General features: G+C 43.5%; 2 protein-coding genes across 4 annotated transcripts in view; one reads left to right on the top strand and one right to left on the bottom strand.

The window, feature by feature from the left end:
• The first annotated feature begins 16,607 nt into the window (after positions 1–16,607).
• MRPL33 (mitochondrial ribosomal protein L33) lies at positions 16,608–24,874 on the top strand. The gene is made up of 4 exons (XM_002757915.7): positions 16,608–16,688; positions 17,565–17,583; positions 19,300–19,406; positions 24,568–24,874. The coding sequence occupies exons 1-4, from the start codon at positions 16,667–16,669 to the stop codon at positions 24,615–24,617; spliced, it is 198 nt and encodes a 65-aa protein (XP_002757961.1). The 5' UTR covers positions 16,608–16,666; the 3' UTR covers positions 24,618–24,874.
• RBKS (ribokinase) overlaps positions 24,802–27,190 on the bottom strand; it is a 105,020-nt gene continuing 102,631 nt past the window's right edge. For 2 of the 3 annotated variants that reach the window (XM_017964448.4, XM_008980953.5), the window contains one exon: positions 24,802–27,119. Coding sequence is in view for 1 of the 3 variants with exons in the window: in XM_008980953.5 (XP_008979201.3) it covers positions 26,946–27,119 (174 nt within the window). In the remaining 2 variants the exon portion in view is untranslated. The remainder of the gene's footprint in view (positions 27,120–27,190) is intronic. The other variant, XR_008476430.2, reaches the window with a different exon arrangement.

Here is a 27,190-nt window from a genome sequence, read left to right as displayed (position 1 = left end):
TTTTAGTAGAGACAGGGTTTCACCATGTTGTCCAGGCTGGTCTCAAACTCCTGACCTTGTGATTCACCTGACTTGGCCTCCCAATGAGCTGGGATTATAGGCTTGAGCCACTGCACCCAGCAGGAGAATTTTAATCACCCAGGAGCTGACACTTAAGTTCGGTGGGACTATGAGAACTGGGGAGTTTCAGAAGTTGGTCAAAGAACATGTTGCCTTTGGCAAAACCACACGTCAAAGAGCCCAAGTGTCTGTTCAATGTGTATTACTCTCAGAGAGACTTTCAGCACAGGGTTTTCAGAAGCCAGGAAAAGCCTAAAAGTGTAGGACATCAGGTGTCCCCAGCAATCCTCAGGTGAAAAGCCAAAGAAGGTGGTTCTTAAACAAGGGCTCGGGGGAGACCAGAAGCCAATGTTGACTTCTCCTCAGTTGAAGGTCACTAAGGTTGCATTTCTTAGCTGCAAGTGACCTGGGGAAGCTGGCCACCCTTAGATGATCAGTGGAACTACATGCTAATAAGAGTATGCGTGTCAAGTTGTGTGGAGTTGCGGCTTCTATGCCTTTTAAATCAATACACATTGTCTCAACCTAGTGCCCTGGAGTCCCATGTTAACACCTTCTGCTGATGGCTGCTTTCTTGACCCATTCTGAGCACCCAAAAGTGGCCCTGGTAATTGAGTTCAACCTGGAACCTGCTGACCTGCCTCAGCGGTCTTGGAACTTCCCAGGATCCCAGGGGGCTTGAAAACCTGAGGACCACCCAGGCATAGATTAGGATTCCTGGACTGCTCCAGGATCGGCCCTCTTCCTCCCCACAGTCAGGGCCTGTCCCATCTCAGCCTGAAATTGGCCTGCTTTCCTCCAAGACTTGGATGGAAGATTCTTCTGCATATGTTCCAAATGTATTTCAACTCCTTAGAGTCTCCTAAGCATCTCACTGTCAAGCCTCTATGACTTCACAGACACTCAACACTTCTCTCCGGTGCTGTCTTCTACACGAAGATTGGCCCCGTCTGAACACGTAGTCTCAGCAGGCTGATGCAATCTAGCTGTGGCCCTTTGGCAGGTCACTTTACTTCTCTTGGCCTCAGTTTTATCATCTGTAAAGTGGGAATGTTGCTTTAGATGCCCTCTGAGATCTTCCAATTCTAACATTCTGAGATTCTGGGGGCCACCCTGCCGAAACAGTTTCAGAGGTGCTGCACATCACCCCACACATGGCCATGAGGACGTAGGAGAGAGTCCATGTGGTGTCAGGACAGTGAGGAAGACCCTGGGGCAGATGAGTACTTTTCCTTCACGGACTTGGATTTGAGGAGAGCCTGTTGGGTGGGTCCTAGCTGGAAAGAGTGAGACGGCCCCCCTCAGCCTCCTGCTATGCTTGAGTGGTTGCCTCACAGGCTGTCAATTAACCCCCCTCCCACTTCCCAGGGTGGGGAAGGGAAGGGCAGATGGGGGACAGCTGATGAAATAGGCAGACACAAGCGTGTGTTCTTCAAAGACAAAGCCAGGGTCAGCAGAGCTGGGCCAACTTGGGCTGTAGCTGCAGGCCCTTCTCTTTGCAGAGTTTCAGCTTCCTCTTCACTCCTTGACTCTCTTCTAATAACTTAAATGGGGTGTTTTTTCTGAGCACCGGAGCCAGTGGTTGATACTTTGTGTTAGAATTTACCCATCGCTGTCCACTTGTGTTACTCTTAAACTGAAGCCAAAGAGAATGTCCTTGGCTGCTGGGAACGTGTACAATGGGGGCACCCAGGAGTGGGCTGGTTGTTCTGAGACTCTGATCCCACCAGACCATACTTTCTGCGTGCTCTTCCAGGAGGAAATGGATCCAGCCAGAAGGATCAGAGAGTGTCAGAAGATCCGGAAACTTCCTCTGTGTGGCCAAAGTCTCAAAATATGCCATTCTATTCTGGGGAATGCCGTGTCTATTCAGGGCTCCATCCATCAAATAGAAATGGGACTCTAGGCTACTTTCCCACCTCCCAGGAATGTGGATGCCTAGAACACAATAATTCTTTTAATCTTCTAAGATATATATATATATATATATACCAGATTCCAGGACAGGTACAGTGGTCTACATCTGTAATCCCAGCAGTTTGGGAGGCTGAGGTGGGCAGATCAGTTGAGGCTAGGAGTTGGAGACCAGCCTGGGCAACACAGTAAAACGCTATCTCTTAAAAAAAAAAAAAAAAAAAAAAAAAAAGCTGAGTGTGGTGTTTCATGCAGTAGTCCCAGCTGCTTGGGAGGCTGAGGTGGGAGGATCACCTGAGCCCAGGGAGGTTGAGGCTGCAGTGAACCGTCATTGCACTACTGCACTCCAGCTTGGACAACAGAGCGAGACTCAGTCAAGAAAAAAAAAGATTCTAAAAGGGGGAAAAAAGAGAAGGCATATTAAGTCCTCGACAAAAGGAAAATTGCTAAATATTGCACTTAAGCTAGCTTAATAATGAGCAACTATACCTTCATCATACGTTGCAAAGAACTTTGTCATACTAAATCCACTCTTCGACTCTGTATATTCCCTCAAAAGGCTTCATAAGGAAAGTCCAAGTACAGTTAAACTACACATCAATCATATTCATCCTAGTTTACTGAACACTTTTCATGGGGCAGGGCCTGTGCTACATGATTTAAATGAATTATCACATTTCATCCCCACAAGAACCCTGTGAGACTGAATCTACTATTAACCCCATTTTATAGATACTGACACTGAGGCACAGACGCTTTTTTTTTTTTTTTTTTTTGAGACAGAGTCTTGCTCTGTTGCCCAGCTGAAGTGCAATGGCATGATCTTGGCTCACTGCAATCTCTGCCTCCCTGGCCCAAGCAATTCTCTGAGGCACAGAGGTTTGAATAACTTGTCCAAAGACACAGAGCTAGTAAACGATAGAGCCATGGTATTGAGCTGCTTTCCCTGACTTTAGAGCCTATGCTCTCAACCAGCTGAAAACTTCACATACACAAATAGAGAATTTAGGGGGAATAGAATCCTTAAAAATACAAAAGTTTTGCTAGAATGTTCTCTAAACCCAAAATTCTCCCATAACTTCAGTAAATAAGACCTATGGCCCGACATGGTGTGGCTCACGCCTGTAATTTCAACACTTTGGCAGGCCAAGGTGGGAGGATCACTTGAGCCCAGGGGTTCGAGACCAATCTGGGTAATACTGTTAGACCCTGTCTCTACAAAAGTTTTTTATAAATTAGCCGGGTGTGGTGGCACATGCTTGCAGTCCCAGCTGCTTGGGAGGCTGAGATGGGAGAATTGCTTGAACCCAGGAGTTCAAGGCTGCCAAGACTCCACCACTGGATTCCAGCCTGGACAGCAGAGTGGGACCTTGTCTTAAACAAACAAAAAAACCAACCCACCATAATTTTCTTTTTTGGTTGTTTTTCTTTTCAGATGGAGTCTTGCTCTGTTGTTTGGGCTGGAGTGCAGTGGTGCCATTCTGGCTTACTGTAAGCCCTGCCTGCTGGGTTCAAGCAATTCTCCTGCCAGTCTCCCAGGTAGCTGGGATTATAGGTGTGTGCCACCATACCTGGCTAGTTATTATATTTATAGTAGAGGTGGGTTTTCACCATGTTGGCTAGGCTGGTCTTCAACTCCTGACCTCAGGTAATCTGCCCACCTCAGCCGCCCAAAGTGCTGGGATTATAGGCATGAGCCACTGAATCAGGCCCATACTTTTATTTTCTGAAATTTGTTTTAAGGAACACATATTTTGAATGCAACATATAGATTTTTGCTCTATGGGAAGGTAGACACCTAAACCTTTCACCCAGTCGTTAATTCTGATATGATTAATTCTGTTAATAGTGAACAATTGACTTATTTTCTTATTGGTATAGAATAACCACATTTAGAAAGGGCCTAGGCAAGGTAGTTTATAATTTAAGTACGAATCTTCTAATTACACATTTGTTTGTATATATTCATGCATAATCAAATTTAATCAAATGGAGAGCCTGAAAGAATGAGATTATACTGTTAGCGTCGTAGATCAGGAGTTGGGGGCATTCTTCTTGCATCAGCCATCAACTTGATTTATAGATGTTTTATCTCATTAACCTTTAAGTCATAGAGCTAATTAGTGGCTCTGGGACCTGCAAAACACACTTGAAGCAATCATATAGCTCTTTAACTTCACCATGCACCGAATTAAACTGGACCCAATTATTCTAAATCATAGAAGACATCTTTTGAAAGACTTTGCCTCCTTCAATTCAAATGGCTCCCTGGGATGAAAATCATACTTTATGAGAACCCAGATTTGCTCTTCTAGCTGTGTGCCATATTATATTAAAACCATCTGAATGCTTCAAAAGCTCTTGCTTCACAGAGAGACACAGATATGCAGATTGGTGTGATTATCCCTGTTTGGGTAAAGTTGTCCCAGGGCCCTATGGAGGGTGTCCATACCCTGAGGATAGCACTGCTGACTTTCCACCTGCAGCTAGAGATCCTGGCAGCCATGCTGGGACCCAGATTGTTCAGCAGGCTGCCATCTTGAAGGTGGATACGGCCCCTTGGCACTAACAGACCTATAGGCATCCTTTTGTTTTCACTTCCCTGTTCTCATTTCTGGATAGAAGCCCTCATAATCATCACTGGTCATTAGAGAAATGCAAATCAAAACCACAACGAGATACCATCTTATGCCAGTTAGAACAGTGATCATTAAAAAGTCAGGAAACAACAGATGCTGGAGAGGATGTGGAGAAATAGGAAAGCTTTTACACTGTTGGTGGGAGTGTAAATTAGTTCAGCCATTGTGGAAGACAATGTAGTGATTCTGCAAAGATCTAGAACCAGAAGTACCATTTGACCCAGCAATCCCATTACTGGGTATATACCCAAAGGATTGTAAATCACTCTACTATAAAGACACATGGACACGTATGTTTATTGTAGCACTATTCACAATAGCAAAGACTTGGAACCAACCCAAATGTCTATCAATGATAGACTAGATAAAAAAAATGTGGCACATATACACCATGGAATACTATGCAGCCATAAAAAAGGATGAGTTCATGCCCTTTGCAGGGACACGGATGAAGCTGGAAACCATCATTCTCAGCAAACTGACACAAGAACAGAAAACCAAACACCACATGTTCTCACTCATAAGTAGGAGTTAAACCACTGAGAACACATGGACACAGGGAGGGGAATGTCACACACTAGGACCTGTCAGGGGGTCGGGGGCTAAGGGAGGGATAGCATTAGGATAAATACCTAATGTAGATGACAGGTTGGTGGGTGCAGCAAACCACCATGGCATGTGTATACCTATGTAACAAACCTGCACGTTCTGCACATGTATCCCAGAACTTAAAAAAAAAAAATATATATATATATGAAAGAAGCCCTGACAAAACTGTTGTGACAAAGACCCAGACCTGGAAGATACAGCCTTTCTTCTCTTTCCAGCCTTCTGATGGGAGGATTTTGAACTTCTTGGCTCCTCACTCCATGTGGCTGAATTAAAGTAATGGCTAGGGCCAGGTGAGGTGGCTCATGCCTGTAATCCCAGCATGAGCATAATCAAATTTAATTAAATGGACAGCCTGAAAGAATGAGATTATAGTGTTAGCATGGAAAGGAAAATTGCTAAATATTACTCTCAAGCAATTGGGAGGCCCAGGCGGGCAGATCACTTGATGTCAGGAGTTTGAGACCAGCCTAGCCAACATGATGAAACCTTGTGTCTAGTAAAAATACAAAAATTAGTCAGGTGTGGGCACACAGCTGTAATCCCAGCTACTTGGGAGGCTGAGGTGGGAAAATTGCTTGAATCCGGGAGGTGGAGGTTGCAGTGAGCCCGAGATCACACCACTGTACTCCAGCCTTGGCAACAGTGTGAGACTCTGTCTCAAAAAAAAGAAAAGAAAAGAAAAGAAAAAAAGCAATGCTAGGATGAAAGGATGAAAGAAATCTAACAGGCTAAATTAATTTACATAAGAAAGGGCATGAAGCTACTTTCTGGATGGAGAATGGGCTGGGTGCAGTTGCCGAGTGGACTTTGTGTAAGAAAACAGGCTACCTCTCCAAGACACTTAGTAAAGACTTAGATTATTTTTAGGGCATTTGGAGTTCAACGTATGTTTCTGTTGAATAGGACATCACAAAAGATGAACCTTCATAAGGGAGGAAGAAGGCTCAGGCTTATTCAACTTACATTTCAAATAATTTTCTGATAGAGGAAAGGGATTTGGGTAGAAACCCCTAGGATGACTTCCAGTGGGGTTTTCTGAATTCTCATGATCTTAGAACAGGACTGTGAAGTGTAGAAAGCAGGAGCCAGAGGCCTGTGGGATGCAGTCTTATCAGATGGGGGTCTTCACCTCCACTGGACATGTGGGTGAAGCTAAGGTTTCTTCTGGGGTTGATTTCACATGAACAAGTCCTAGTGTCAGGGGACACCAAACTTTAATTTCTTTCTTGGATTTAGTTTGAAAATGGACTAGATTTTTAACATACAGAAGAATTTTGTGTGGGTTCTTGCTCCTTAAATGCCAAACTGATGCTCTAATGCCTTTTGACATGTCTCCTGCTGAGTGACTCAGCCCTGGCCTCATGGACCCTCCACAGGCTCTCCCTCCCTCACAGTTGCAGGTGTGTCCCCACCTTGGATCAGAGGCCAGGAAACTAACCACAATCTCCTGGCTATGAGACCTGGCTCCTGCCTCAGAGGCAAAACAGGGTGAAATGCAGGCAGGCAAGATCCCAAACCACAGAAGCTCAAGTTAGGTCATTCTTGTGAACATGACAACTCACTGTCTCTCTAGGTCAACAAAGAGAGACACAGACCCATTTGAAAATGGCCTTAAAAGACTAAGAACATGCATGACTGTTATTGCCATTGAGTGCCATTTCAAAGCAACAGAGAAAGTTAATTAACCGTTGCTTTCCACAAGCCAACAGAGGTGCTGGAGAACATTCATACTATCTATAGCAGGAACATTGAGTACAAGTAGTTTAAATCACCTATCCAACAGCCAATAAGGGCAATGTCAGATTCTTGTTCCCTATTCACATCTTCGGGGGAACTACACTCTAGGCAGGAACCATCTTTCGAAGCCCCTGGAGAAGCTGCGGGATCATCCCTCTTTGGGACAGGCCCTCTGGGACAGTTAGAAATGAGGTTGAGGGGCCAGGTGTGGTGACTCATACCTGTAATCCCAGCACTTTGGGAGGCCGAGAAGGGCGGATTGCTTGAGGTCAGGAGTTCGAGACCAGCCTGGCCAACATGGTGAAACCCCATCTCTACTAAAAATATAAAAAATTAGCCAGGCATGGTAGCACATGCTTGAAGTCCTAGCTACTCAGGAAGCTGAGGCAGGAGAATCGCTTGAACCTGGGAGGTGGAAGTTGCAGTGAGCTGAGATGACTGCACTCCAGCCTGGGTGACAGACTCCCTCTCAAAAAGAAAAGAAAAGAAAAAAGAAATGAGGTTGAGGACCAGGATCAGTGCAGAGGAAAGAGTAATGGAAAATTATTGCTCCTCTGAAATAATGGGAACTTTGCCAGGGCTGGTGTGGCTCCGAATGTGGTCATTTTTCCTTAAACATGGGAATCCCGCCCAAGGCAGAAGTAGATTCATCCTTGGGAATGCACAATTACCATTCACTCAATTCACTGTGGGAATCAAGCAAATGAAATTGCCTGATGAGAAAAACAACACTGCCTTAAGAAGCACTCTGTCACGTTCACAGGGCATTTAAAATAATTATCAGGAAAAAAGGCCTGACAATGTGAAGGATGTGAGAAACCTTCAGCCCAATTTGTTCCTAGGACATGATGAAAATGGGTCTATTTTGGCTGAAATTTTAACATCTCCTCTCAGGGCTACTCAGAAAGTCTGGCTAATACTACATATAGGAAAAACAAACAAAACGTTTCTTTCCGAGACTGGCACCCCTGAGGCTTAGGAATAATAGACTTCAAATATGAGTGATTGATCCATTCCTCTAAGACTAGTTAATAACAAACACTGTTTGTTCTTTGTAGTATCTAACACTTGCCCAACCTGCTTATATCACATGGAATTTGGACTGAATCCACAAGACACACACTGGTTGCCTTTGACCCTGGGATATGGCTTACTGATATCTGTTTTGAACGGAGGGAAGAGTAGAGTACTAGAATTGATGCTGGGTGAATTAAATTCTACATGTTATCAACCTTGTTTGAGGCAGCTCATGGGATCACTCCTATAGACCAGATGAGTTACTGCTGGGCCTGGGGCTTCTCTGGCTGCCCACCTCCCCACTGGTTGGCTCAGCCCCTGGTCCTTAGAAAACATTTCTGAGAGGCCAATGTATCTTCTCGGCTACATTTCTATGCAGCCTTTTAATAGTCACACATGAGACAACTTAACATAATGCTGCCTCACATGGCCATGAGTTCTGTTCTGTGCCAGCATCAGGAACCATCCTGTCTTGGACAGGGGGCTAGAAAGACCTTTGCCCTAGTAGTTAGCATCAAGTCATGGTAGTGCCCAGCCTCAGGCTCAGAGCCTTCATGCTCTGACTCCAGAAACTGAACTCTTACCTTGTTCATTCATTTGACAAATATTTGTTGAGCATCTATTATATGTCAGACACTGTACTAAGCCCACAAATAAAGCACTAATTAAAAGAGATAAAGATGTCTGCCTGGCCAGGCGTGGTGGCTCACGCCTGTAATGAGGCATGCGGATTACGAGGTCAGGAGATCGAGATCATCCTGGCCAATATGGTGAAACCCTGTCTCTACTAAAATACAAAAATTTAGCTGGGCGTGGTGCATGCCTGTAGTCCCAGCTACTTGGGAGGCTGAGGGAGGGGAATCACTTGAACCTGGAAGGTGGAGGTTGCAGTGAGCTAAGATCGTGCCACTGCACTCCAGCCTGGCTACTGAGTGAGACTGTGTGTCAAAAAAAAAAAAAAAAAAAAAAAAAAAAATCTGTCCTTCTTTAAATTCTACTCTATTTTAAGAACTGAATCTTGTTCTCTCATTCTCAAGTTTCAATCGTGATTCTCCAATCGTTAAGTCACTTCTCCCAGAACCATGTTTCTCAAACTTTAATGTGCATACAAATCATCTGGGAATCTTGTTAAAATGCAGATTCTGGCTGGGAACAGTGACTCATGCCTGTAATTCCAGCACTTTGGGAGGCCAAGGTGGGAGCATTGCTTGAGCCCCCAGGATTTGGAGAACAGCCTGGGCAATACAGCAAGAGCTCATCTCTACAAAAAATACAAAAATTAGCTGGGCATGGTGGCAAATGGCTGTGGTTCCAGGCACTCAGGAGGCTGAGGCAGGAGGATCGCTTGAGCTCAGGAGTTCAAGGCTGCTTGGTTCAAGGTGAACCAAGATTGCACCACCGCACTCCAGCTTGGGTGACAGAGTGAGACCCAGTATGAAAAAAAAAAAAAGGCAGATTCTCATTCAGTAGGTCTGGGGTGGGACCTGAAATTTGGCATTGCTAACAAGCTCCCAAATAATATTCCGGTGCTGCTAGGGATGCTGCCTGGGTTACACTTTATTTTTGGGATGGAAGCTGGCTCTGTCGCCGAGACTGGAGAGCAGTGGTGCAATCTTGGCTCACTGCAGCCTCAGGCTCCCGGGTTCAAGCGATTCCCCTGCCTCAGCCTCCCGAGTAGCTGGGACTACGGGCTCGTGGCACCACGCCCGGCTAATTTTTGTATTTTTTGTAGAAACAGGGTTTTACCAGGTTGGCCAGGCTGATCTTCAACTCCTGACCTCAAGTGATCCTCCCGCCCCAGCCTATCAGAGTTTTAGGAGGACTAAAATCCTTCCAGGTTCCTGTGACATCGCACAGGAAAAAGGTTTAGGAATGATCTGACGACCATCATCTGAAATTGCGGGCTCCTCCGAAGTTACCCCACAAGTCCCAGATCAGAAGCTGAGGCGTGGCTTGCCCAGCGTCACGTGGCTGGCAGTTCGCGTTGGCCTACAGCGCATGCGCAGTTCCTGTCTGCTCGGCGGCCTTGCGGCCCTGCGGCCCTGCTCCCTACCCACTGCAGGAATGCCTCTCCTTGATCAAGACCCAAACCTTTTCCTCCTCTAGCCGACAGTTTCAGGCCATTACCTCTAAAGATCCACACCCTCACAGGTGCTGGACTCCCACAAATGCCATCCTCTTCTCACTCCTGTCACTGATCAATCAAGCCACACGTTTAACTGGTTGACTTTCCCCAAAGACCTATGCTGTCAGCCTTTTGATACTGTCTGCGGCTCTTCTTGAGGCAGGTGAAGTATGTGGGTGGGAAGGGTGTTTGCTGGACTTCCCATTCATCTTTCAGAAAGGCAATTAAGTTTCCTGCATTGGGTCTTCTATTTCAGAACCCCTTATTTTGCTGGGTTCTATAGCTTTCTGGAATGTATGTGAACACCTCCTTTCTTGGCTTACAACTTCAAGACTTCCTCATTCTTTCAAATTAGCCACTTTCTTTCTTTTCCCTCCCTACCCAGCTAGATGCTGCTCACCAAGCGAAGTGAGTTGAGCACACCTGGAGCTGTATAGTGTTTGACAGGGGGTTTAACCTGTCCATGAATCCCAGTAGTTTTCAATCTTGGCATATATTAGAATCTCCTGGGGAGTTGAGAAAACTCGAAGTTAAGACTGCACTCAGATAAATTATTTTGATTTTTTTTTTAAACAAAAATAGAGGCGGGGGTCTCACTATGTTGCTCAGGCTGCGCTTGAACACCTGGCCTCTAGAGATCCTTCCACCTCAGCCTCCCAAAGTGCTGGGTTGAGAGGTGTGAGCCACTGCACCTGGCCTGCACCCAGATGAATTAAATCAGAAACTCTGGGAGTAAGAAACAGGCATAAAGAGTTTATGGCCAGGTGCAGTGGCTCATGCCTGTTATCCCAGCACTTTGGGAGACTAAGGCGGGTGGATCACTGGAGATCAGGAGTTTGAGACTAGCCTGGCCAACATGGCAACCCCCCCCATCTCTACTAAAAAATACAAAATTGAGCCAGGTGTGATGACACGTACCTGTAATCCCAGCACTTTGGGAGGCCAAGGCAGGCAGATCACTTGAGGTCAGGAGTTTGAGACCAGCCTGGGTAACATGGTGAAACCCCGTTTCTACTAAAATTACATTAAAAAAAAATTAGCCAGGCACGGTGGCATGTGCCTATAGTCCCAGCTACTTGGGAGGCTGAGGCAGGAGAATCGCTTGAACCTGAGAGGTGGAGGTTGCAGTGAGCTGAGATGCGCCACTGCACTCCAGCCTAGATGACAAAGTGAGACTGTCTCAAAAAAAAAAAAGTTTACACAATTCCCCAGGTGATCCCATTGTAGAGCCAATGTTGAGTCCCCCTGGAAAGTGCAGGTGAAATTGTTTGTGGGTGGGCATAAGTGCATTTTCTTCTGGAAAAGCTAAGCCATATCTCTCAGCAGATTCTCAGAGAAGTGTACAACATCCTTCTCCTCTCTTCTTCGAAAAAGGCTCAGTGACTGGTCTAAGACAATACATGAGGAAGAAGAACTTGCCAATTATTAAGGAAACACTAAACACGTGTTAACTAAATAAATAGGTATTAACACATGGAGGAAGAAAAGTGTCTATTGTTCTCAAGGGGATCTTTGGTGGCCTTTGGGTGGGATGGGAAAGTCACTGCCTCTTTTCCAACTAAGTGGGAAAATGGCTGATTTCAGATGCTGCCACTGCAGAAATCTGATTACTTAGCTCTTGAGCTTTCCTGCTGCCCACAGAACTAAGCCTGACTCCCAGCTATCATCGTGATTCTTTCATTGCCTAGCCCCAGCCATCCTTTCTAGCTCACCCTCCTTCTTCACCGCACACTCTAGCCCCACGAGGATGCTCACTGTACATTTTTTAGATGCCCTTTTTAAAATGCCTTCCTCAGTTCCTTCCGCTCTGCCTGTCTCAGGTGGACCTGGGAGGGGAAGTGGGACTGAAGGGACAGAATAACTCAAGTCAGAGCCCCTTAGTAGAGAAGGTTCAGTCTGTATTTGTCAAAAATATGAGTGGTATAGCAACCTTCTGTTAGGTGCTCCTGCTTGGGGGAGTGGGGGAGATTCAGAAGGCCTGGTCCTTGAGGGACTTAGGTTCCAGAGTAGGAGGCAGACCCATGATCCAAAGAGTGCAGGGAAGCCTAATGGGTGCTTTGAGAGGAATCTGTGGAAGGGAGATATGAGGTGGGATGGGGCATGCAGGGTCAGGAAAGGCTTCATCTCTAAAGAGATTGGCAGCTGGGCATGGTAGCTCACGCCTGTAATTCCAGCACTTTGGGAGGCTGAGGCGGGTGGATCATGAGGTCAGGAGATTGAGGCCATCATGGCCAATATGATGAAAAAGATACAAAATAATTAGTTGGGCATGGTGGTGCTTGCTTGTAGTTCCAGCTACTCGGGAGGCTGAGGCAGGGAAATCGCTTGAACCTGGGAGGTGGAGGTTGCAGTGAGCCGAGACTGTGCCACTACACTCTAGCCTGGCAACAGAGCAAGACTCTGTCTTGCAAAAAAAAAAAAAAAAGGGGAGAGAGAGAGAGAGATTGGCACCCAGCAGGCCTCAGTGAAGAGAGATAGGACTGAATTAGAAGGGTGAGGCCAGATGATAGAGGGCATTGAATGCTAACTGGAGAACACCCACTATACATAGATTGAACCCAGTTGGTGGCCCCAGCTTTGCCCATCTTGCTCCCTCAGGTAGTCTTTGCTATAATACTAAGCCACTGAGGCAAAGGGCCTAATTTTAAAGATATCCCATCTGACTGATGGCGTCTGAGCTTGTAAAGGTACCAGCTCTTTTCAGGAAGCCCCAGCTTTCTCCTATAGCATCTTCCTCCTGCCACTGCCATGATTTTTTGGGGAAAAAAATCCCCAAATCACGAATTACATCTGTATTATAATAATGAACTTTTTAATTAACACTTACCAATTAACACTTAACACTTACCATGTTTCCTGGCCCTTGGGACAGGTCAGGGAGCCACGATCACTGACTCTGTAGACAAGAACGGTGGTTGTACTTCCCAACCACAAGTCAGGCAGGATGTAGGTGTGACAATGGGCTATACAATAGGCAGTCAGGGGCCTGCCAGCAACAGCAGGGGAGGGGGGTACAGCTTCTAGATTCTCGGGTTTGAATCCCATTGCTAAGTGCTAGGAATACAGTGTCTACCAACCCAATACAGACGCTGTACATAGAGCCCTGACCCAGAGTAGATGTTCTCTTCCTCTTACCCACTTCTCTGGGCTGAGAATCGAGGTTAAACAGCTGGATCATCTCCCCATAGCACCCTCACCTCTCAAAGAGGGTGCCCCTTCTCTAAGGACTGCAGTTTTTCCATTTGGGCTGCCAGGATGCTCTAATTGTTATGCACTTTCCTCTAATAAGGCACAGAGGGCTTATTATGTAAATTGAAGGAAAAAAATCCCCAAATCACAAATTACATCTGTATTATACTAATAAACTTTTTAATTAACACTTACCAACTGCCAGCTATATTAGGTGTAAATAACAGGTGGATGCAGCATGAACTCATGAGGCTAGAGAGTCACTGCCTCCAGCCTACTCCTTCAAGAATTTCAAGAAACAATTCATATGCTATCTCCTTTCTTTTTTTTTCTTTTCCTTTTTTTTTTGAGAGACTCCCTCTGTTGTCCAGGGGGCAGTGCTGCGATCTCGGCTCACTGCAACCTCCGCCTCCCAGGTTCAAGCAATTCTCCTGCCTCAGCCTCCCAAGTAGCTGGGACTACAGGCATGCACCACCACACCCAGCTAATTTTTGTAGTTTCAGTAGAGATGGGGTTTTGCCATGTTGGCCAGGCTGGCCTCTAACTCCTACCTCAGGTGATCCACCTGCCTTGGCCTCCCAAAATACTGGGATTACAGGATTGAGCTAACACACCTGCCACTTTTCAAAAGCAAGCTTATATGGTCTCCTGGATCCTGAAACTATTGACAATACTTATAGGTTTTCTTTTTGCCATTTAAACATAAATGTTAATGACTTAACATTTGTATGGTGCCTCTCATCTCAGTCATTAATTCCATAGATATTTAATAGATGTAGCAGGCATTGTTCTAGGAACCAGGGGCACAGCAGTGAGGCAATAAGCTGAAGTTCCTTTTTTCAGTTAAATAAATTTTTTTTTAGAGACAGCGTTTTGCTATGTTGCGCAGCATTCTAGTATACAAAGACAATAGGGAAATCAGCAAGTACACACGTAATATTAAATGGCAATAAATGCTATAGGAAAACATAAAGAAGAATAAATAGAATAGAGTTGGGGGTGGGGGCGTGGAGTTTAAGAACTGCTGTTTGGCTGGATGCAGTGGCTCAATTCTGTAATTCTAGCACTTTGGGAGGCCAAGGAAAGCAGATAGCTTGAGCTCAGGAGTTCAAGACCAGCCTGGGCAACATGGCGAAACCCCATCTCTACAAAAATTACTTAGGTGTGGTGGCGTGTGCCTGTAGTTCCAGCTAATTGGGAGGTTAAGGTGGAAGGATAGCTTGAGCCTTTGGAGGTGGAGGTTGCAGTGAGCTGAGATCATGCCACTTGCACTCGAGCCTGGGCTACAGAGCCAGATCCTGTCTCAAAAACAAAAAGGAACTGCTATTTTACACAGATTGGCCTCACTGATGAGATGCCATTTGATAGGATTTACTTGGTGGGTGTGAAAGAGGTAGCAAGTTGTCTCTGAGGTTTTTGACTTGAGAAACTAGAAAAACGGAATTGCTACATACTGAGATGGGAAATACCTGGGGGTGAAGGGTGCAGAGCAAGTCTAGTAAATTGTGGACATGCGTTGTCAACTAGACAGTTAAATACACCAGTAACTAGGATTCAAAGGAGAAGTTGGGACTGGAGGTGATAAACATGGAAGCTTCAACTATATACTTTTTAAAAATAGGAACCTGGACAACCTGCACTGTATATTATACATATACACACATGAACACACCATTTACACGCAAACATCAATATACATGTCTGGCAGAATAACATTTGCTGAATTGGGTATAAGATCTTTTAGTTGCATTATCCTTTCGACTTTTTGGTATCTTTGAAATGTTTCTTTATAGAAAATTGGGGGGAAAATACAAAGCCTGGATCTCACCCCCGGTATCTGAGTTTTTGAAACTACTACAGGTGACTCTTATGCACAGAGAAACACTGATCCAATATCCACATTAAACATGAGATTGAGCCCTGAAAAGTTAAAGTGGTTTTCTAAAGAACAGAACAAGGACTAGAAATCATGTTCCTTGGCGTCCAGTCTTGTGTTCTTTTCTTATAAATCCTCTGAAGGAATTCCTCACATAAGAAATCTTATCCTTTTGAACATCTGAAGCTCTTTTTTTGCCAATGCAAGGTAAGGAAAGATTTGGGCGCCTGGAAGGTACTCAGTTGCTGGAGTCAGGTTATGGGAAAGTGAATATCAAGAATGATTAGAAGGAAAAAAAAATATTATAGGTACTAAGGAGAACAGTCTTAATTTTAAAAATTGAGTTGTATTGTATGGAGAGCTGATTTCCCCCCCACCCCCATCTTGTTTGTGATGGTATAGAGAGCCAAACCCCTCAGCTTTAGCTAATCTTTGTAGTTTTAGTATAGATGAGGGTTTTGCTACATTGGCCAGGCTGGTCTTAAACTCCTGATCTCAAGTGATCTGCCTGCCTCAGCCTCCCAAAGTGTTGGGATTACAGGTGTGAGCCATGAGATTAAATCTTATTTCACCTGTAAGACTTAATATGTAGTTACAAATCACAGATTAGAAAAAAAATCAAAAGTTCTGATTATTAGTTGGGAAATGAGGTTACTATGAGGTCCTTAGTGTTGGAGGAGCCCTGGTTCCTTACAGAGCCATGAAAAATTAATGATTGCAAACTGGTAGGTCCCAGTGTCTACTGGGAAAGCCAGGAGTCTTTGGAGTCAGATAAAATCTAGGTTTAAATTCTGACTCTGCCACTGGGTAGTTTTGTGATATTAGGCATGTGATATGCATGCTCTCAATCTCTTATTTGGAACATCTGTTGTGGGCCTTTTGGCCAGTGACAGAGACTGCCCAGGTGTGGTTGCCATGTTCCTCTCTGCGGATCTGTGTGGATACAGAAGTTTTGAGATGCAAAGGGTCCTGCCCTCCTAGAGGTTCAACAGATAATTAAGGAAAGGTAGGGTTCCTAACCCTGAAGGGACTGAGAGTAGTGAGAGTAGGCTTTAACCAGGCGGAGAAGGAGTTGAGTCCGGGAAAGCAACATTTTAAGAAAATATGAGAGGGTCTGACAGGCTCGAGCAGCCAAGATACAACCAACCCACAGTTGTTTTTGTGGGTCTAATGCAGGTGGTCGTGATTATTTGGTGAAACATATTAACTCTGAAAGCACTTGATCAGAAATAGGAGTCAGGGCCTGGGCGAGAATCCTAAGCTGTAAATCCCTTTCCAGAATGAAAAGGATTCCTACCTCCACCTCGGCAAGAGCAAAACTCTAGCCGTAAGGAACGTAGGAACCAGCCGGACGATTGGGGGCGGGTTCCAGGCGGGAGGCGTGGCATCGGGCGACGGCAGGATGTCCTCTTCCGGAATCGGCCCGTGCCCCGGAAGCAGTTGTTGTTTGTTGTGGGCCTTTTGGCCGGTGACGGAGACTGCCCAGGTGTGGTCGTCATGCTCCTTTCTGCGGTTTTCTGTAAGTGGGGCTGGAGGCGCCGGCAGGGGTTACGGCAAGGGCGGGGGTGCTGTGACAGGCAGGGCTCCGGACTGATGCGGGGCAGGATGTGCGAAGAGGCCGGGAAGCTGCAACTGTGGACCTCGCAGGCCTTCAGGACTACAGCGTCCGCCATGCTCCGCGGCGCGCCTCCCTGCGCGGACGTGTGGGTGCCTGAGAAGGGGTCTGCGGTGTTTGGATTCAGTTGCCGTCCTGGTGGACTATTGAGTCTGGCTCTGGGGTGTTTTTCTCCAGCCCGCGTTAGGAGAATCACTGGATGTCCTAGCTGGGAAGAACCTCGGAATTTATAGCCCACCCGTTTCGAACTCTAAAGATAGGGAAACAGCTCCCGAGAGGGGCAGTGAATTGCCCGAGTAATATGGCTGTGCAGTGAAGGAAGTCCTCGGGCTCCCGAGTCAGTGCTCTTCCTTACACCTGGCTGACTTCCCAGTTAGATTTAGTATTTGGTTTTCACCACATGTCATGGTTGTTGTAGTTTGCAAAGGTTAACTTGTCAAACAAGAAGCTTGCTCCAGTGCAAATACTTGCACCTACGAAGAGGGAAAAAAATGGAACAGGTATTACTTTAGAAAGATTTAAAAGGTAGCTAGTCCAACTGACATGAAATTATGCAAAATATTGCATCTATAATTGTGCTGGTCTGATTGGATCTTTTAACCTTCCTTATAAAATCCTAGGGGGGATTTCTAAATATCTAGGGAATAGCTATTTGACACCTCATGGCATAGTTCCTGAGTTAAATATTTTTGGTTATTACTGACGTTTATATGAACTTTGCATAAGAGAATAAATTTATATTTTTATTTTCTTTTCCAACCTTTCCTGTCTACAAAAAAGTTGCCAAGAGCAAATCAAAGTAAGTAAAGACTTTTCTTTTTTTAAACGTCACTTGTTTAAAACGGATTTGTTAGTCTAGCTGCTCCCAATACATCCTTATATAAAATTAAGCATTGGGCCTCGATTTCTTAAGAGTTGGTTTGTGGATTACTTACTTGATTACTTTTTCTCTATGAACTCTTTCAAAAAATATTTTCCTTCCTGCTCAATTGAGCTACTTCGTGAGGATTGAAATACTTAATTTAAAGAGGTCTTTGCTGCTTTTCTAGTCCCAAGATTTGTGAGCTCGCTGTTTCTAAACAAACCATTGGGCTTGTGCTGTATTTGAACTACCACTATATTTCCATTTCCTCACATTGAGGAACCAGGAGCCATTTGTCTGGAGCTCACTACAGGAATCCAGAATAACAAACTGTGCTTCGATTAAATCAGTCTGTTTTAATGAGTTTTGTAATCCTTTGCATTCATGGTATAAACATTTCAAAAATAGCCAAGATTAAAGATTCCATGCTGTACCAGAGAGACTAGAACTACCAAACTTGTATTTCAAAATAAATGTAGGCAATATCTGAAGATTTTGTGGTAAAAATAGGGAAGTTCTAAAGCAGCCTTTCCTTGCTACTCAAGACATTGGAAATCCTTAAAGCTAGTCTTTTGGATTAAAGTTAATGAAAAATACATACATTTGTGCTTTCTCTCCCAGTATCTTTCAGTGGTTCATGTAGCTTTCCCCATAGTCCAGTTATTTATGTCAGAATTCCCCACCCCCAGGATTTGTAGGAATCCCTTGCCTTTGGTTTCTTTAGAGGTATATTCTGCCTTTCATTCTTTGTACCCTTCTTGTGATGTATTTCATATATGTCTTGCCTGATAGACCTCATGTAGCAACTCACTTTCCATACTGTACTGTTAGGTCCTACAGAACATATACATAGCCTTGTAGAGGTTTGTATTTCCTGTAGTGCCTTCCATAGAGTAAGTGCTCAATGTTTGTTGAATCTCTGTTGAATGAATAATTATCATCTATCTTAATTACAAATAAATACTGTATGCCTCTTGTGAAGCACTGTGCTGAATGTTGAAAGCAATGCAGTGATGTGTAATAGAGTCTTAAATGCTTCCAATTTGTTTTGGAATTACATGAGAAATAAAATAACATGGTCTACATGGGGAGATGACACATGAAAAAATAAACAGTACAGACATTAAAAGATCTGATGAGGCAAACATGGACGTTCTGCTTTGGATGACTGTGACTTAAATGAAATATGAAGGGGCACATGGTTTTGCGCATTAGCAACCCAAAGCTTTGGTCCCCTTATTTTGTCCCTTCCTGATTATAATCATATATGCCCTGGAAGAGAGGGCTGTTCTGAGACAGCTGTCTTTACAGTTTTCTCACTAGCCAGCTGTGGTTACCAGTACTTTGATATTTTTCCCCTCCTGACTTCTGCTCCTCATGAGAGGTAGGTGTCTGAGGCTAGTCCCACAATATGGCTTGATTGTTACTGTTTTGGTTAGGTCATTGCCAAGTGTAGTGTGTAGTGGAGCAAATCCTAGAGATTTGAAACCATTGAAACTGTTTCATGGAAACCTTAGGCTGTGTGACAACTGAAGCTTCTTAGGGCCAAGTGATATCCCACAACTAATATTACCCTACAGGGTTCTCAAAATGCGCCATCCTCCCATGACTGATTTTAGTCTATTTTGTGTACTTTTTAATTTTTAATCTTAGAAACATTCTGGTGAGAATGGTGAGCCAAGCTGGGACAGGTACTTGCTTCAACGTCAAGAGAAACCGACTGCGGGAAAAACTGACTCTCTTGCGTTATGATCCAGTTGGTAAGATCTGGGGAAGTGACCCACTGTAGACTGATACGCTTCCAAGAACTGTTGCGCCTTTGTAGGCTGAATATCTGAACATCTTTGGAAGTTTTTTTAGCCTCTAACACTAGCATTCATTTAGCAAACAGGTTATTATTTGAATGATTATTATGCTGTTTACCATCCCAGGTACTGGGATACACCAGGACACAAGACAAGTCCCTGTACTCTTGGCACTTAGTCTGGTTTGAGAGGGAGAGAAAAGATGACAAATTGTAAGTGCTATGAGAGAAACAATCAGGATGCTGAGGTGTAGGATGAGGTTGGGAGTGGTGGGGAAAGTCATATTAGATGGCTAAATCAGGGAATGTCTCTCCAGGAGGAGATAGTTAACTGAGACCTGAAGGTGAGAAACCAGCTACGTCAAGAGAGTAGTTGTGTGTTCTGGAAACAGACAAGTGTTTTGAGAAGGGGACGGTATGGTGTCCTGGCATCATCTGTCTGACAGTGGCTGGTTTTTGGGTCCTGATATAAGTTAAAGGAATATGGTTTCTAGATGTTAGTGCAAGAGGGTGTGAAATTTGATTTTTCCATTTTGTGCCATTCACTAAAATGCTGTACTATATGGTAACTTTAAATGGTCTCATTAGGTAGAAGTATTTATCTGGAAGAGACAAGTGTTCCCAATGCCAGATTATCTGCTCACAAACAAAATAGAGTCAGCACCTGATTACTGTTGGTGGTCACCTGTCCTGTTTCTGGTTTTTATGTGGAGATTTATTAAAAAATAAACATTTAAATTTTAGAGCTCAGGCTGTTCATTTCATTTTTGTGCTCTTTATAATTTGTTTTTTTTTTTTTTGAGATGGAGTCTTGCTCTGTCACCCAGGCTGAAGTGCAGTGGTGTGATCTTGGCTCACAGCAACCCCTACCTCTTGGGTTCAAGCGATTGTCCTGCCTCAGCCTCCCAAGTAGCTGGGACTAAGGCGTGTGCCACCACACCCAGCTAATTTTTATATTTTTAGTAGAGATAGGGTTTCACCATGTTGGCCAGGCCAGTCTTGAACTCCTGATCACAGGTGATCCACCCGCCTCTGCCTCCCAAAGTGTTGGGATTACAGGCATGAGCCACCATGCCTGGCCATTGCTTCTTGATAAGATAATGGCTATGATAACATGAGCAGACATTTTTAAAAGGCTCTGAGAAACACAGTTGTCAGCTTAAAGTTTCTTATGTTCCATCCTTTAATGGAAATAAAATTCCTTGCTGTTTTTAATGGTGTTTACATTTCTGTTTATTCATTATCACAGTAAAAAGGGAATTCTGGGTTTGTACCTGATGATAAGGAGTCTGAATTTCAGGATGATTCCTCGTAAGGTAGAAAAATGATTAGGTTTTATACTGGAATAAGGTTTGGTATTGGATTGGTGTGTTTTTCCCTCTCTATTTTTATTTTTATTTATTTTGAGATGGAGTCTCGCTCTGTCACCAGGCTGGAGTGCAGTGGCGTGATCTCGGCTCACTGCAACCTTCACCTCCCGGGTTCAAGCAATTCTCCTGCCTCCCAAGTAGCTGGGACTATGGGGGCAAGCAACCACGCCTAGCTAATTTTTTTATTTTTTAGTAGAGACGGGGTTTCACCATGTTGGCCAGCATGGTCTCGATCTCTTGACCTCATGATCTGTCCGCCTCGGCCTCCCAAAGTGCTGGGATTACAGGCGTGAGCCACCGCACCTGGCCCCTCTCTGATTTCTTTGTGTCAGCTGGTGAAAACTCAAAGGGATGAATTTTACAATAAAGTAATTGTTTTTCTACCATATTTAACTCTCTTAGCAAAAGGTGAAAGATTTATATGCGCTGAAGAGAAACCAGAGTATATATTTAACTCTTTTAAAGTTTATTTTAGAAACTTGCACGATACTAATATTGATTGAATAACCTGTGATATTGGTTATTCAACATCACCTCCATATTAAAGATGAAAAGGCCAATACATTTTTGTATTGGCCTTTTCATCTTTAATATGGAGGTATTAGGAACTTTTTAATATTTGTGTTTGATTTTAAGTTTGGAGATTGGGAAACGATACAGCCATAAACAGTTCTGATCATAAGTTCAAAGTGGGAGAAAAGATTCATAGATACATTTCAAACAGATGCTTAGAACTTTTCTCATAAGGAATGGCCTTAGCTTTGACAGCACAACTTTGTCTTTTCTGAAGAAGAGAATGTTTTGGGGGGTGGGTGGGTGGGCGGGGGAAGACCGCCTGGCTTTCTGCCCACCTGCTGAATGCTCTGCAGGTGTTCGTGATGAAGATGTTTGCCTCAGGGCCTGCCCCCATTGCTCAGGGTACCAAATAGCTTGGCAGTTCTCCCCGCATATTTTACTGTGATAAGTAAATTGTTAAGTTTGAGGACAATGATGGTCTGCTTTATGAAGGAAACAGGTAAGGAAATGTGGAAAAATTCCCAGTTATTTGAGCATTTCATAATACAGTCTCTGGCAAGAAGCAGCTGCATATGCTTGTCCTTTCAGACTCCTTTTCCTCATATAAAACTAGATGCTAATTTCAAAGAGGAAGGATTAAAGGCTGAGGCATAAGCTTATTAAACTTTCTTAGATATATTGAAGGTTCATCATAAAGAGAATGAAAACTTGTCAGTTTTAATTCCTTGGATGACTAAACAAGACAATAGAGACTTTAATTGAAGCAGAATCGATTTTGGTTACATGTAGAGAGAGAACTGGACAGATTCATTCTATGAATTAAACAGTAAATATTTTGACGGAAAATTTGTGTTTACAATTGTGGATAGCAGTGTGTCGTTTCAACTCACGTAACACATGTTGAGTGTGCATTGTGTGTCCGCAGCAACCCTGTGAGAGGCGTAGTTCTCTCTTTCACAGAGAAGAAAGCCAGGTAGAGTATTGTGAGAAATTTTCCCAGGGACTCATAGCTGATAAATGGTGGAGCCAGAGTTGGAACCCAGCCTTTCTCCAAGTCCCTGTTCTTTTATTTATTTAATTTTTTTTTTTTTTTTTTTTAGTAGAGATGGAGTCTCGTTCTGTTGCCCAGGCTGGTCTTGAACTCCTGAGCTCAAGCATTCCATCCACCTTGGCCTCCCAAAGTGTTGGGCTTACGGGCCTGAGCTATTGTGCTTTGCCCTTCTAATTAAAAAAAAAAAAAAACATATGTGTGTGTGTGTGTGTGTGTGTGCGTGTGTGTGTATTTATTTATTTATTTATTTATAGAGACAGGGTGTTCCTATATTGCCCAGGCTGGTCTGGAACTCCTGGCCTGGAGTGATCCTCCTACCTCCGTCTCCCAAGTGCTGGGATTACAGGCATGAGCCACCATTCCTGGCCAAGTCCCTGTTCTTTCTATTAACATGGAGTCAACTTAATCTTTCTAAAACCTTTTTTTTTTTTTTTTTTTAAATCAAGACCTATCCCTGTGGTCAGGCCATGGAACCCCACTGAGACTCCTACCACCATCCCTCTACTAAACCAGATGTCATTCCTGGTTCAGTTCATCCAAACGCTGATCTGTCTTCAGGGACCAAACTTGACCCTTTCCATGAGGCCTTCTGTCACCATTCCTGTCCCTTTTAACCTTTAGGTTCCTCAGGGGTTTACTTGCCTTTTGTTTGGGCATTTTATATGTACTGATGTATTCAATCAGGGACTCTCCTTACACTTTTGTAAACTCTACATTGCCTAGCGCAGTTCTATGGACTTAAATATTCTTTGAATTAAAGGAATAGATGCAGTGAATGAGCCAAAGAATTTTCCTCAATATAGCCTTGCTCTACTAATCTTAATCAGTTACTCCTGCTCAGGGTCATTTAAATAGTCTCCAGATTGCTTTTCAGTGAGACAATCCCCCTCCCCGCCCCACCTTTTTTTAAACCAAGTTTTTAGTTCTGTGTAGCAAACCATGGAGGAAATATTTCTTGTAATTAATAACATTGATGAGAAACTGTTTTGGTTCCTTACTACCATCTTGTAATGCATTAATGCACTGTAGTTGTCCTTGGAGTTTTAGGAGGATCAATCCTACTTACATTTCACATGATTTGAAGTGTGTTAAAAAGATCCCTTACATACAGTGTATTAATATTATAGGTAGAATTCTGTTGACAGGTTAATCGTTCTTAAATTCAGCCGCCCATCAATTGAGTTTTAAAAAATGTAGACTTCCAGTGCAACTCTAGCTTTATTAAATCAGAATTAAGGTAGGATTGAAGGTGAGAATGGACTTACTTAGTTTTTAAATAAGCAAATTCTTAATCATAGAAAGGGAATCTCATATAAAGAGTATTTATATTGACTGTAGAAGAAGAAAAAAGCTAAAATCTCTGTATGACAAGGACAAATGAGGAGTTGTTAGGTCAGAGTTCCTTAAGTTACTGCGTCTTCCTTGGGTGATTGTTGCATTTCTGGTGTTTCTTGTTTTTGTTTTAGCAAAGAGGAAATAGGTGGTGTGTGAATGTGTGTGTGTGTGTGTGTGTGTGTGTGTGTGAGAGAGAGAGAGAGAGAATATGTTGGTAATGGAGTGCTGTAGGGCATTACAGAACTATTACTATTGCCCAGCATCTAGTCTTCAGTCTTTCATCCAGGCAGGTAGCACTTTGTTTCAGAGAACTGCACCCTGTAATATTTACAATCATGAGATTTTGGTTATGGTATTAATTATAGTACCAAACTAAAAACTCCGTATTTGGGTGTATTAACCCATCTCTGGGAAGTAGAGATTTAGTGTCTGCTACTCTTCCAGACAGGCTGCCTTTTCTTGTGTGGTCCACTTGGTTCCTGCTGCTCTTTTTCTGGAGTTCACCTCCCAGTCTGTCCTCGCTTACCTACTGCAAGAGTGGACATTAACTGGGTGAAAACACTGTTTTCCATTTTTGTCCTTAGTTTTCTTAATATTTCTGCATTGGTCGAAATATGACTGTGGGATACCAGGGATGACACTGATGAGCTAGTGGCCCTAGCCATTTTCTCCAGTTTGTGCTGGCCTCTGGGATGGAGGAACTGAGTGCAAATCAGCTCCATCATCATGTCAAGGAATAGTAAAATAAGAGAAAAGAAAGGGCTTATGGTCTGATACGTGTTTCTTCTAAAAATGGCGATGATACATAATAATTTTCTGCTACAATTCTTTTTCTCCCTCCATAGTGAAGCAAAGAGTCCTCTTCATGGAAGAGAAAAAAATACGCTCCCTTTAAATGGTGGATTGAAAATGACTTTGATTTATAAATGAGAAGACTGAGGGCGGGGATACTGATTCAGAAATCCTGTAGTGTGTAATAAAAGAAGAGGAAGTGGCCTGGAATCACTGCCTCCGGTGATTTGAAGACCATTGTGAAGGAAAACAATGCAGTGAAAGAAAGTTCTTCATATTACGACAGATACCATTGCATCACGTTTATTTATCTTTCTGGGTATTTTTATAGCTCTTAATAAAAAATATTAAAATAGCCTATGCTATTGTGTCTTAGTGATGTTTTTCCCCACTATTTGAGGTTTCAACCACATTACTAAAAAATAACCATTGTTTCATGTAATAAATGTTTCCATAACAACACTTATGTAAGAGTTTCCAGCTTGCTCCTTCTGTACTTCAGAGAAAAAGCAGAGTAACGTTCGAGAGTGATCTTGAAGAAACTCCCATGTAGTAACAGAGATGGTAAGGGGGACAGGATGACAATAAAAAGAGCCTTGTAACAGAATAAATGAAGAGACCTTCTATTTCTGATTTGTGCTTATATAATTAGGAAAAATGCCACTGGCCTATATTTTCAAACCCAGGTGACCAAAGCAGTATCTAGGATTTTCCAGGACAGCTTTGGATTCCTTTATTCCCTAAATTTTTTTCTTTTTAAAATAAAGGGTGCCATGGTACATTTCCATAAAGTCACTGCTAGGACTTCTGGGGCATGGTGGTACCACACACCTAACTTGCATGCAATTCTGTGAGTAATCCCTCATGTTCAGATACGGACCTCTGTCCTGCCAGAGCCACACACTGTTGCTCAGGCTGTTGTTTCCCACAAGTTTTCAAAATTATCCAGTTTTCTCCTTTGTCAAGTTCCTGGTTGGAAAGGATCAGCTCGTTTTAAGCTCTGTTGGTTCACATTCTACCCCATTTAAAGCATTTGTGTGGGAGAATGATAAGAGTGCCCATCCTGGCTACATAATAAGTTCCTTCTCCAAGGCCCAAACCTGACTCCAAGGGAAGTGTAAGAGCAGCTCTGGCAGTGGAATTAGAAGTAGCTACTTGTTGAATCTTGGGCTTGTGACCTTGTGGGCAATCAGCTATTTTGTAGCATCTTTTGATAAAGCTCTGGTTCAAAGCAATGATAGGTGAGATCTTGACACTTTTTAGGCTGAAACTGTACATAGTGTTGAGTTACAAGAAAAATCTTTCACTTGATCCTAGCTAAGCTGGTGTAAAGGGTCTGTGACATGCATTTTTTTTTTTTCCCAAACATCTGGTTTAACAAATGACTTGTAGCTATTCAGCCCATGTGAATGTGGCCTGTAGGTGGTGGTTGCTTTTTATTATTATTTTTTGATACAGGGTCTGCTTTGTTGCCCAGGCAGGAGTGCAGTGGTGTGATCATGGCTCACTGCAGCCTCGAACTCCTAGGCTGTTATCCTCCCACCTCAGCCTCCTGAGTAGCTGGGACTACAGGCATGTGCCACCATGCCTGGCTAATTTTGTGTATTTTTAGTAGAGATGAGATTTCACCATGTTGCCCAGGTTGGTCTCAAACTCAAGCAATTTTCCTGCCTTGGCTTCCCAAAGTGGTGGGATTACAGGCATAAGCCACCATTCCTGTGTGGTATTTACATTAAAAAAAAAATAGTTGCTGATACATTAAGATTGAAGGGTTTCAATAAATATCTAACCTTCTGGCTTCCCTTACAAAACCAGAGGCTTTGACAACACTAAGCTAAAGTCGAGTAACAGCTGCCTCTCTTAGAAAGTGTCCTTTCCCGTATTTAAGAGTCTGTTCTCTGGTCAACATGGTGAAACCCGTCTCTACTAAAAATACAAAAATTAGCTGGGCATGGTGGTGCATGCCTGTAGTCCCAGTGACTCGGGAGGCTGAGACAGAAGAATTGCTTGATCCCAGAAGGCAGAGGTTGCAGTGAGCCGAGATCGTGTCATTGCACTTCAGTCTGGGTAACAAGAGCGAAACTCCGTCTCAAAAAAAAAAGTCTGTTCCGGCTCTGGACACTGTTATCCACAACCCATGCAGTATGGTGCACATGGGGCATTAATCTGTTGACAGTTGAGGTTGCTTGTCCCTGAAGAGTGGTAATGTTTGTACAGATCTTGGTTGTGGAATCTTTAATTCTGGTTGGCTTGTGCAAATGCATGGAAAGCAAAAGAATCATCATTATAAATCAATGGGAGCTTGAGGATGACTTCATAAAAGAACATCATATTTGCAAAGAAAGGGGATGAGGATGTTTTCTAATAAGTGTTAGGAGCAGCCACCCCCAAGTACATTTTGTTTCCAGGTACGTTTTGGGATTAATAGCAATCAAAACAGAGTAAGTGGAAGGTCTTTTTTGTAAGAGTAAGATGACTGTGTTCCTGCAGCCTGGACGCTGACTGCTGCAATGAAATTAGATCTCTTGAGCATTTCTTCCAAGGACAAATTTGGATAGTAAGCTAGGTAGAAGGCCAAAGCTCCCACGAAGCTGTCACCAGCACCCTGTAATTAAAAGCACAGTTGTGAAGATAGCATGTAGTTAATCTGTTGTCCAAACTGCATATTTTAAAAAG

The sequence above is a fragment of the Callithrix jacchus genome, chromosome 14 (genome assembly GCF_049354715.1).
Source record: "Callithrix jacchus isolate 240 chromosome 14, calJac240_pri, whole genome shotgun sequence".
NCBI lineage: Eukaryota > Metazoa > Chordata > Mammalia > Primates > Cebidae > Callithrix > Callithrix jacchus.
Note: the sequence above shows the minus strand (reverse complement) of the source record. Positions and strands in the feature narration are given on the sequence as shown.